The sequence below is a fragment of the Schistocerca nitens genome, chromosome 4 (genome assembly GCF_023898315.1).
Source record: "Schistocerca nitens isolate TAMUIC-IGC-003100 chromosome 4, iqSchNite1.1, whole genome shotgun sequence".
Taxonomy (NCBI): Eukaryota; Metazoa; Arthropoda; class Insecta; order Orthoptera; family Acrididae; genus Schistocerca; species Schistocerca nitens.
In genome coordinates, this window is record NC_064617.1 from 388,714,676 (window position 1) to 388,726,858 (window position 12,183).

The 12,183-nt window shown below is 40.9% G+C and overlaps 1 protein-coding gene across 1 annotated transcript in view; it reads right to left on the minus strand.

Annotated features, from left to right (window-relative positions):
- LOC126252327 (solute carrier family 22 member 7-like) overlaps positions 1-10,679 on the minus strand; it is a 187,191-nt gene extending 176,512 nt beyond the window's left edge. The window contains exon 1 of the mRNA XM_049953214.1: positions 10,125-10,679. Coding sequence (XP_049809171.1) covers positions 10,125-10,679 — 555 coding nt within the window. The remainder of the gene's footprint in view (positions 1-10,124) is intronic.
- Between the last annotated feature and the right edge of the window lie 1,504 nt (positions 10,680-12,183).

Below are 12,183 nucleotides of genomic sequence, written 5' to 3' on the forward strand. Positions count from 1 at the left end.
TATACACGTGGTACATATTCAAATAGATATCTGAGAGAGCTGTATTTAGCAACATGAATCAGATGTATTTTCCGTGCAATATGTCGCACAACACGTCAGTGCAGCTAGATTTCGTTTGTGAGTTGCGCATGGCGCAAGAAATATTTGTGGTTTGCTTGCTTCTGTGACAGGTTTCACCCCACTGAATGCGAGCATGCTCACAAATACACTGTCAATAACTGGAATTACGCAATAATACACTTAAAAGTTGTATTTTTGTATTATGTATCCCAATGAAAATAACTGTAAACAGGTTATATGCCTACTTGCTTATTATTCGCGCTTCTCGATGCTTTCCTCAAAAAATAAAAATAAAAATAAAGAGAGAGAGAGAGAGAGAGACGGAGAGAGAAAACAGAAATGTATTTCAAATATCAGCTCGGTGACGGCATGTTCGTCTCGTGATGTAAAGCAAGGATAGTTGCGATATGTATGACTACAGGGTTCTTTCTTTTCTCTCTGCAAACAACCAGAACAGAATTCAGTAACAAAGTGGTAAGAACACCTATACAGTGGGCCAATTAAACAGTCAGCCTTTCTTGGTTATTTTGTTAATTGTCTGTAATGCAGTAAACATCCTTGATTACTGATTTGTTATTACTACAATTTCTATTGTTATTCGTCACCTCACAACAGCTTTCCTATCACTCATTGCTGCCGATGCACGTAACGAATGGATCAGGATGAATGGAATGTGGGATGTTTCGTCACGGAGTATACACACATTTATCTCGGCGTCTTGTGTTCAGGGCAATATGAAAATCTCAATAAGAGAAGACGACAACGGGATGCCGGTGATACAGGCAATAACACCCAACTATTTCTGTCGACTTAACACCACGACGACAGACAAATTGGGATCTCTCTGTATTTTGATTATAATTCGTTAGCCTTCTTGCGACCTCGTTTTAATACCTCGTGGGAGCAGGCATAATATTTTGCTTTTTGAACACCGAACAATAACACACAAAGATAGTAGATGGAAGGATAGAAAGAAAAAACAGACTCATGGGTGTGGATCCAGTTTATCACTAGAAAACTAAACAAGAGGGAAAGATTGCGAAAGCAATGAATACACGGGTTAGTATACATTATTTGTATAGATCTGAAGATGAAAAAGCGCATATCTGCACAGTACCCGCATCTGAACTTTAGTTTCTGTCTTAATGGGCATAATTTTTAGTTTCTTCTCTTCTGAATTTTCAAATGAATTGATTATTACGTGGTACAGAATAATTAGTTAACTGTGTTTCTTACAGCTTCCATTCGCACCAACATTTTTCTACATTCTCGCGCAATTCATGAAATTCTACTTGTATGATCACAAGACTGCACATAGATGCAATCGATTTCGAGCTGCAAAGCGTTTGTTATCTTACTTTTCGTGACCGGTGGGCAAAGTTGATTTCCAAAGACTTTTTATTCTTCTGAAATAATCTTTCGTTACAAAGTAACAAGGTAAGTGTTTTATTGGTATATATTTTGTGGGAAACTGTAATCGTGACGGAAGATTACACACCTGTGTCTTTGACACAACTGGTAGGAGAAAACGCTGCATATTATCCAAACACCGCGCCTCCTCTCCGTATCCTCCTATGACACGAGCACGGGACTGTCCTCCCATAGCAATACAGATATGTTCCTAACACAGCTGAGAATTGGCAACATCGTCACAAACATTTGGCAACACTGTGACAGCGCAATCAATTCTGCGTATGGTACTGAATTGACTCGCTAAATTTACTTGATATTTCCTTTCCATTTGAATGACTCATGCTATATAATCCTCATGTAATCTTAGACACTGAGACAGAAAATTCAATTTTTTGGCTAAAGAAATGCTGTTCTTCACATAAATGACAACTTTTATTATCTTTCACGATGCATTATAGGCTGAGCGACCAACACCATGATGAGAGTGGCGTGCTGGCAGCAGCGTGTCCTTAGCCCCGTGGTACCGCCGGTGTCTCATGTCGCAACGGCTCAATGAGTCATCAGTTCTAACCGTGGTAGGGGCCAGTGTGTGTGAGCTTTTTTTTCTGATTTATTTTATGGGGCTGCGAATTTCCAGAAAAAAATTCTGTAACGAAATCAGGAGAAAACCTTTACACATCAAATCCTCTTGGTAGCTCGACACAGTAAGTTGTATTAATGGCCATAGAGCTCGGCTTTCTGACTGCCAAGCTGCTTCACAATACAAGCATCTCTGAAGAAATTCAAATCGACCATCAACGATACGAAATTCAATATTGTTCTTCACTTAAGACTCACCTGCCAGGGTGAGAAGTATGAAGGAACGGAACCTCTTCGTTACTACAGGGCCTCTACGCTAAATTTCCACAGTAGCACTTGGGAACTCTCTGCAGACATTTGCTAACATAGTCTCTAGCAACTTACTTTTCTCTGGGTAGTTTCAAATATCGGCAAGTTTGTCGCCTTAAATCCAATTGAATATTTTAAATATCACTTTTGAACTGCATTCACTTCTCCATTATTTAATGTATGGACCTCAAAACAAGCAGTTTGCCTTAGTAGCTATAGAGCAGGTTCTGAAAGGTATTAAAACAATGTTTCGCATCCATTTACCATAGGGAATCAAAGAAAGAAACCAAACACATTACATTGCATTTACTCTCTGTGCCTTGACTAAGACATATGAATCCATGACGAAAATAAATAATCCAGAATCCGAATTAAACATCACGTTCCTTCATTCCCAACTGGACAGAGCCCATTTACATTGGGAAATGACACAGGCGGATGTCATTTTTAAACAGAAATACTGTCGCCAGTAAACTTACTTACATTAGAAAATTTTATTTTATTTTCTGAACCGATAGCCATTTAAAGGAACAGGGCTCTTATTTTACTTGTACTTGATTGAACTAGAGACGCTGAAAAATTTGGTGCTGGACACTATTCGAATTCATATCTTTTCTTTCGAGTCCTGAATCTCTCGGAACAGTAGAGTTCAATCATTTCGTTCCTTTTTCCGAGACTGCAATCTCCTGTAGGTCTCCTCCAAAGGTAAGTCTGTGGGTTCGATTCCTGATCCAGTACAAAAATATTCATGATTTCATTTCAAGCCCTATCACGTGCACACCGGCCTGCTAGTGAAAATTAACGTGCAATTTTAATGTCTGTTCATGTGTTGCCAATAATTTCTGGTCAAACACGCACACATCTTACTGTTGGTGAGTAAGCAATTGATACTTAAGCTATATTCGTGGACGATACAGAAGAACGATAGAAGTGCGGTTCGATTGTCGCTCTGGCACAAAAATTTGTATCCTTATTTTAGATTCAAACACCTAGCAGCTGGTAAGAAAAACCGTTAGGTAACATTTGATTTTACTTAGTTAACAATCTGATTACGTGTTGGGTTCGTTTCTCTATCACCGAACTTCACATCATGCGCTTCATCATTAAATGGATACACACTTTATTGCTTCGGAATTGAGGTATATCAGACACCTTTCGTAGTTAGTTAACAGGGATGAAAGGGTCTTGATAGGAGTCCCGGTTTATTACAAAAACAGTCGTCTTTCATTTTCAAGTTTAGATTTGGTTACTGATATTGGCGAAAATTTCGGTAATTCATGACTCTTCACGGCTAGTCAGCAATATGATATGATTAGATTAATGGTTCAAATGGCTCTGAGCACTATGGGACTTAACTGCTACGGTCATCAGTCCCCTAGAACTTAGAACTACTTAAACCTAACCAACCTAAGGACAGCACACAACACCCAGCCATCACGATATGATTAGATTAGATGAGATTAATACTGTTCCATAGATCATGAAAACGACATTTCATAATGATGTGGAACGTGTCATTTTAATGAAAGATTTCTTTACATATCATTATTCAATTTCTTTACAACAATTTTTTACCCTCTCCCTTATCCTTTTTAAATTTTATCTCTCTCTCTTTTTCCCTCTCTGTCTCTTCTCTCTCTCTGTCTCTCTCTCTCACACACACACACACACACACAGACACACACACATTCTGTTTTTATTTGTATTTGTTTGGTGTGCTCGACTATCGGCGAGCCACGAAAACGTCTGTAAATGCGTTTCTTAGTTTTGAGTACAGTTACGAAAGAAATATAAAAACAACTATAAGAGTTACTGATTTATGATGCTTAGTTTGCAGTCAGTTCTGAGTATTATTAGTAACTACGCTCCAGTCCCTAAACCTAGTTACAGAAATGCGAATCAGACGCATTACATATTCTAGGCCGTAGCAGCCGCGTCTTTGATACGCCTGGTATGGTCACTTCCCAGCCCACTGTATGATCACATCGGTTCGTCTTCTTCCTGCTAGTACTGCAACTTAGATTTGGCAAAAAGTCAAGGTATGTTTGGCAACTCTGTGATCGACGAGTTACTTCCTGGTGTGCATGGAATTAAGCCTCAAATTTCACTTGATTTTTCCCGTGATTTCCATTGAGTAATTGAGCTATTATCGCTTGAGGTGTAACAAAAGATTTTAAATATACGGTTTTCAGCCCAGGAAATTAGTTAAACGTGGAAATCACAACTAATCTCGTCTTTTAAATAGCGGATTACGAGTTCTAGCCACTATTGGACTCGTAAGAGGGAAGCACAACACAGACCTCTTTGCTACCTCTATGGTGACGTGCTGACCTGTGAAAAAGCGTCTATTATGGTTCGGGGTCCAGTCTCGCTGACTGTAACGATTTTATCCCTTCTGTGAAAGAGCTACAAGCAGTCAGATGAAACATCTATGAGGAAATCGCAAGGAAATACTTTCAGCTCATTGTGCAATGGTGAAAAACTTACAATGCTACACAACAGCTAACGCCTCTTTTCGTTGCTGACAAGCAAATTTTGGGTTTCTAGGAATACATATCTTTATTTATGAAATGCCACATTTGGATACCTGTTGAATATGACACAGCATACCCGTTAAACACAGACCCAATCGAAATCTAAGTGACAAGTATTTTACTAATTCGTGCCGATAGAGGCACGCTTGTGTACAGATACTCAGTTTTATTAAAACAGACTTTCGTCGTAAGGTTATCGTGGGTAGTTTTATTTCATTTCTCATAATACAGTGCACAATTTTCGTAAGATTTCTTGTAGTGATGTTAAAACAATACTAACATGAGAGAGGAATTAATCATCGATGATATATGCGAATTCTCTGATTTTATCTATAACAGTCTGACAATGCACATGCAGTTTATTGATGACATGCATGTAGAAAACTTGTTCTGAGTTAAAGCTGTCAAACAAGGTTTGAAGAAGAATAAAATGCCACTACCAGACGACAGCTAATGTAGAAAATACTTTTCTGACTATTTTGGCACGATGCACTCTCCCCATACATAATAGAAAAGCTTCCAGATGCATCTGCAGCCTGGCCGTCTATTAAATCTGAAAAGAACAAAATGTCGCAGAAGTTAGCTCTTTTTCTACATGCGGCTATTTTGGGCTGAGAATTGAAGGGAATTCCATTAAATTGATAACTTCAGCAGACAGCAGAATTGCGTTTTAAAAAAAATGTAGCTGCGAATGTGATAGAACTCGCGACTTCTTCACTACAGTGCGTGACGCTTACCGTTATGCTACTTTTTTTTATTGACTGCATGGATTTATCTCTGGCACGCCTCCCGCGAATCCCACATTCTCAACGTATTGTCCCGCACTACGTTCGTGGTGCCCCCGCCCATTATACTCATTACTCGCGGCGCGTTGCCGATTCTTGTAAGAGTTCGGGCACTGTTTGGGCATTCGCACAGAAGAAAAAGATGGTAAAGTGGTCGGTGAGCCTTAACTATACATATAGTAAGATGGTATCTGTTCTTTCGGACATGTCCGAAAGAACAGATACCATCGGTGACCATGCAGCTCGTTGGAATGAAATTACAATGAAATGAACACCCTTAGCTGCTTATAGGCGTTGACATAAGTCAACGGGGACAGATGAAAATGTGTGCCCCGACCGGGGCTCGAACCCGGGATCTCTTGCTTACATGGCAGACGCTCTATCCATCTTTTTTTTCGGGTCTACTTCCTCCCCTTCAATCCGTCCTTTACGCTCGCTAAGTGTTGCCTTCTCGGCCCGGATTCTCCGCCTTTAAAGAGAGAATGTAACTTGATGATGTGGAAACACGCTTCTTGTGAACTACAAACGAAGTATGCCCCTTCTGTTGCCTTTGTTTGCAACAAGGCTTGAATAAAAATAAATGTAAATTCCATTGAGAAGGCAGTCACGTAATTGTTATGGAAATGAAACTGCCTCTATAAATTTCGTTCTCCGTGCGTGGAAAAACGGAAAGAAGCAAACTCATTATTGCTGATAAGTAAAATTTTCTTCTTCAGAAGGTAATGAAGTAAAGTAGGCTTCTTCTGCTTGATTTTACACATAATTAACATAAATGTGTCTTCCTGTGAAAAGAAAAGGAAAGAAAGACAGAAACTAAATAAAGGGTATATACCAGTTTCATCACTGTGCTTGCCGCAAAATAAAGTAATAGACACATATAGGCTTAAGTGGTCTATACTGATGATCTTCTCTGGTCACTTTCTGTTGGAAATCCTCCTCCTGCTACGTGAAGTACAAACTTTAACCAAAAATCATTTGTCTAATATACGAAATGCTTGGATGTGTAATGTAAATTACGCATTTTTATTGGTTACTGTAATGTTTTAGTTAAAAAATTTGCGTAATTTTCTTTGTATTTTTAGTACATATCAACTTGTGGTGCTCAGTTGTAAGGTATACCCAGAAGTCCTCCATATTGCTTGATTCTTTTGTTAGGATGTAATGCATCGTTTGGCCTTTCAACCAGTTAACTGCGTTTCGTTTTGTTTTAGGGTAAGGTATATCGTCAGGGTTTAAAAATTCAGCAGTCCTAACAGCATTGGGCGTAGTTCTGCTGACGCTCGCTATCTTTTGTCTTATTTAGAGCCATATTTGTTTTGCCCTGTCACACAGCAATCTATGCTCTTCGGTATCTGGTGTATTACATAATGCACACAGCGGTGACTCGGCCAGTCGAATAGAGTGAAGTTTAGAGTTCGTCGTAATTTTTCTGTTTACAGCAAAGTACCAGGTCGATTTGACATACGTTGGCAGGTTCCGGCAGTGAATATTTTCCCATGTTTTTTCCCAGTTATAACAAGGATACTTTTGTTCTACGTCGTTTCTGGGTTTGTCTTTCATCAAGTTATTGTAAAGTTCTTTTACTTTCATGATGTATTTTTCAGGGATCCTTGCCTGTATGTAGCTGTATTCCACGAAAAAGTATTTCTTATGGTATAGTCCGTTGTGTATGTGTTGGAAATTTATAGGTGCACTGACGTCAGCAGGAGCTATTTCGTTTAACAAGTGTGCAGCAAGGGTACCACTTGGTTCTGTCCATTGTTTGTGTGTGGTAGCAAGGTATAAGGCTTGAGCTTTTTTGCTGCCATCGGTGAGATTTAACCCACCACATTTCGTAGGGAGCATCAGAATGTCATATTTGACTTTGAAATTACGTCCGCGGCTCACAAAGTGTCCTAGTGCAGATGCGATGCTTTTCAACAAAGTCGTAGGTGGTGGCAGAACTTGTGCTACGTAATTAACTTTGGATGTGATGTATACATTTGCCACTGTTACTTTTTGAAGTTCATCGAGTTTCCTAATACTATGTGCTTGTACAGAGGCGCGTATGCTGTTAAGTAATTTTCGATAATTCGCAGCAATAGTGTGCTTGATATTTCTTTTAAAATCTATGCCGAGACATTTCATGGTTACAAGCTCGCGTAACAGATCCTGCGTTTGCGTCCCAATTCCACGGTCGATGTTGAAAATCCCCGACTTTGTTCTATTAAGTTTTGCTCCAGATGCCTGTTCATATTTGTTACTGTTCGTATTGCGCTCTGTACTTCAGCGCCATTCACGACTAGGATGCCAACATCATCAGCGTACGCCTTGCACACGATCTTTTCTCCATGTATTTGTAGTCCTTGTAGATGTTTCATAAGGGAGGCAAGCAGGGGCTCGATGGCGATGGCGAAAAGTGTCATTGACATTGGACACCCTTGCCTAATGGAGCTGGTGACGTCAATCGGGCGGCTAATGTGTCCATTGATGACAAACCTGGCTGAGTTGTTTGTTAGTGTATTTCTTACTACTGCAATGAATCTAGGTGGGAAGCCCATTGCGCCCATGGTCCGAAGGAGAAAACTGTGATTAACCCTGTCGAAGGTTTTCTCAAAGTCGAGTGAGATGAGTGCACATTTTATTTTTCAGACGTCGGCCGTTGAGATTAGGTCCCTGTGGTCACAGAGGGTCTGGAGAATTCTTCTGTCTTTGCCCACACTTGTTTGATAAGGGCCAGTGACGCTGGTCATTGTGGTTTTCAGCCTGCGAGCGAGGATGCGGCCAAAGATTCTGTAATCGCTGTTTAAAAGCGTAATTAGCCTCAGAGCGTTTGCAGTTTTCGTGTTGGAATTTTTTGGCACTAACACTACGAGTCCCTCACGAAATTCTTTCGGGATGTCATTTTCAGCGTTTAGCAGTTCGTTGCAGATGAGAGTAAACTTGCCTTTTACGAGGCCACTGAATCTGCAATAAAATTCTGCCGGAATTCCGTCTGCCCCTGGAGCCTTATTTTTCATGCTTCCATATATAGTTTCTTCGACGTCTTCTTCAGTCACTTCCGAGATGAGAGTTTGTGCTTCCGCGTGGCATACTTTGCCCTGGAGGTTGATCATTAACTCGTCTTGAAGCTGTTCGTCATCTGGTTGACTAGACATTAAGGATTCAAAATGCTGTACGATTGCCTCTTTGCTTCGTCAGCTTCCTTCCATCATCAGTTGTTATTTCAGATAATATCTTGCGAGACGCCCTTTTGCTTTCACGAATGACATGATAAATGGAAGTGACCTCGTGCTGTGCTATATTCTGGGCACGCGACCTTATTTGGTAACCTTACAGTTGTTTACGCCGAAGTGCTAAAATTTTTTATTTAATTTTGTTAATTCTTTCGTGGTTGTCCACAACTGTTGCATCGGACTTGTGCAAATCCCTTAGACATTGAAAGTAGAACTCTATAATTGATTTGTACCAAAAGTTTTTGTCTTTTGAGTAGTTTATGAAAAACCTCCGTATTTTACGTTTGGCATGTTTCAGCCACCAGTCAGTGCTAGAGTTGTACGAGCTAAATTTGCTTTCACACTCTCTCCATACCTTGTAAAATGCCTCCTGACAATCATGGTCTTCCAGATGCGACACGTTGAGCTTCCATGTGCCTCTACCTCGGTAGGTCTCTTGTTTTATCAGATTGATTGTGCATATGTACGCAGCATGACCCGAAAAAACTGTAAGCCATACTTCGGACTGCAAAATGAGGTGTTTCAAATTGTGCGTTACATATATCCTGTCGAGACGGCTCGCCGAGTGACTTGTGGCGTGGGTGAAGCCAGGGGCTGCACCGTGCATATGTTCCCATGAGTCTATTAGTCTTAAGTCATTAACTATACGTTACAGTTCAGTACACTTGTTGAAATTGGGAGTTTGGTCTTTGGCATGCAAAACACAGTTAAAATCTCCTCCCAGGATAAGGTGTTCATCTCGAGTTCCTTACTGGATCCTGAAGGGCATATACGTTAATGAGTCGTATTTTGTTTATTGTGGCCGCTATGCCTTTACTGTTTGGTAGTTTTACTACTTCTTGGACTACTATGCCCTCCTTTGTGAGCAGAGCTGTGCCCATTTCCGCTCCATGCCCTAGGTTTGTAAAGGCGTTAAAGCCAGTTACGTTACCTAGCTCAATGTCTGTCACTTCTTGTAAAAGTATAATGTCACAGTCAGAAGCATACATAAAATCTTTTAAGTTCTGTAGTTTAAAGGAACTACGAATCTTATTAAGGTTTATTGTCGCGATTGTGTGTGCTTGTATGTCAGACATTCTTCGTTCTACTTGATCAAACTTTAAAAAACATTCTTGCGTTTTGTCTCGCAAGCGTCAGCTTTAAAACGCATTTTAATAATATTCGCCGGTAGCAAATGTTTCAGTGGTGTGTCCTTGTTCTTTAGAATGTTCGTTCGTTGAAGAAATCACCTGTGGGGCTAGCTTACAGTCTGTCTTAGTTTCTGAAACTTCTGTCATTTCTTCGTCGGCATTGTTATGGTCGCTTTCGCCTGCCCAGGTGGTTGAGGTTGTCGTCGTGGGTGGGACGAGTGAAGCTTCAGGAGAGTGACTCGTTTCTTGGGGGTGGGTAGATGCTTTCTTTGTTGGCTTTCCTTGGACGTCTCGTTTTTCCAGCGCGGAAGGGGAACCCTCCTCAGAAACTGGTGTCGCTTTCGTGTTGCTATAGAACTGTTGGCTTAATGTACTACCTATTTCCTTCGCTTTTTGTTGGAGTGTGGGAGCTGTCTCCTCTGCACCTTTGCGCGCCAGCCGGCGTTTCTTATTTTTCTTTGGAGAATTGCCTCTCGACGGACTTTCTTCAGTATCCAAGTTAGTGTCGCTTTCCTGTAAGGTGTGTCGGTCTTCAATTTCCGGTGGATCTGCTGCCTTTACAGTTGCAGGTGCCTGTTTCGGTGCAACTTCAACTGTTTTCGTAGATTGGCTGGACTCTTGTAGGTCGTCAGCTATGACGGCACTGACGTCCATCGGAATTTCAGTGTCTGGAGAATTTGTATTTGCACACGATTCAGGGGCTGAGGAAGCAGTCGACCGTTCGCGAGCCACGGCGGCGTAAGTTCGCGGCAGTATTATCGCCGGTGGCCTGGCGGCCTCGCCGGCCGGCAGCTGTGCAACGCGCCGCTGTATACATTCTGCGCGAACGTGCCCAGGCTTGTTACAAGCGGCACAGGTTCGCGGTTGGTCGTCATGAATTACAATCCCTCTATATTCGCAGACATTGATGTACGACGGGACGTGCTTTTGTAACTCTACTCGAAGCTGTTGTACGCCAGTTAGTACTGGCAATTTATGCGCGCTTGACCATTTCTCGGCAAAGTTGCTGAGCACTTTCCCGATGGGTGAAATTACGGCATTAATTTGGTCTGTTGTAATCTCAAAAGGCAACCCGAAGATTCGAACTGTGCGAATGTCAAAACTAGCATGTGCAACGGTGACTTCACCAACTTTTCCATCTGAATGCTTAAATTTCATGACACCTCCGGAAGACTCAACTATTTTCTAGCGCAACTGGGAATTACGCATTTTAACAAACACGACAAAAGCTACAATCGACAGGCCGATCCCAATTACATCATTAAAGGAGAGCTTCACATCTTCTTCTAACCAATTTTCTACTTCAAACGATTTAGGTCTGGCATATCGAGGATCAAAGGTAAGTTTCGAAGATTCTTTTCAACTTGGTTGAGCCATCACTGCATGCTACTCATTACTTCTCGAAGTGTTCTATAAACACACTTTTAAGTCGCAGCAAGCGCAAGACTTACCATGCGGAAGCAAAGAAGGCGCAGCGCACAGCACACTACGTCGTACCTCCACACCGTCCGCCGGCGAATTGATCCGCCATGTAGCTACAGCAGCTCCAGAAGTCAACAACAATTCCTCAGGAACTTCCGCATTCCACAGTGCTGTGAGATAATGCATATGGCTGAATCTAGACTGGTGAGAGACAGTTACAGCTTCATCTTGTGGTGCAGTTCTTCTTGTTGTCTCCGTGCTTGCTAAGAAAATGGGATGAGAAGTTCCGCCTTATGCAAGACACCTTTTTTCTTTTGTTTCACCCATACATGTTTCAGCACTTTTGTGCTATCATCAGTGGGTTTTATTTTTATTTTTAACTGTAAATTTGTTGTTAACATATTAACATTTTCGTCGTTTACAACATTATGTAAAGGTTGCATTTATAACTTAATTGGCGAAAAGTAACATACCTTACATTATATTATTGTCCTCTTGTTTTGGTAGCTGTTATGCTACACAATATACAACATGTCATCTGCAAACAGCAAAACGTAATTTATTTTCTATTTGTTATGTATTTACGAACGGAAATAAGACTGTATCACGTTTTCTTTCAGTAACTTACAGTTTTAAAGTTGTGGTACGTTTTCCTGTTTTGTTGGAGAAGTAAATGGGCTTACTTCTTTGCCTGTGTTCGTGTGGTAATGCAGTTTTTCGATTACTCAAAACATAG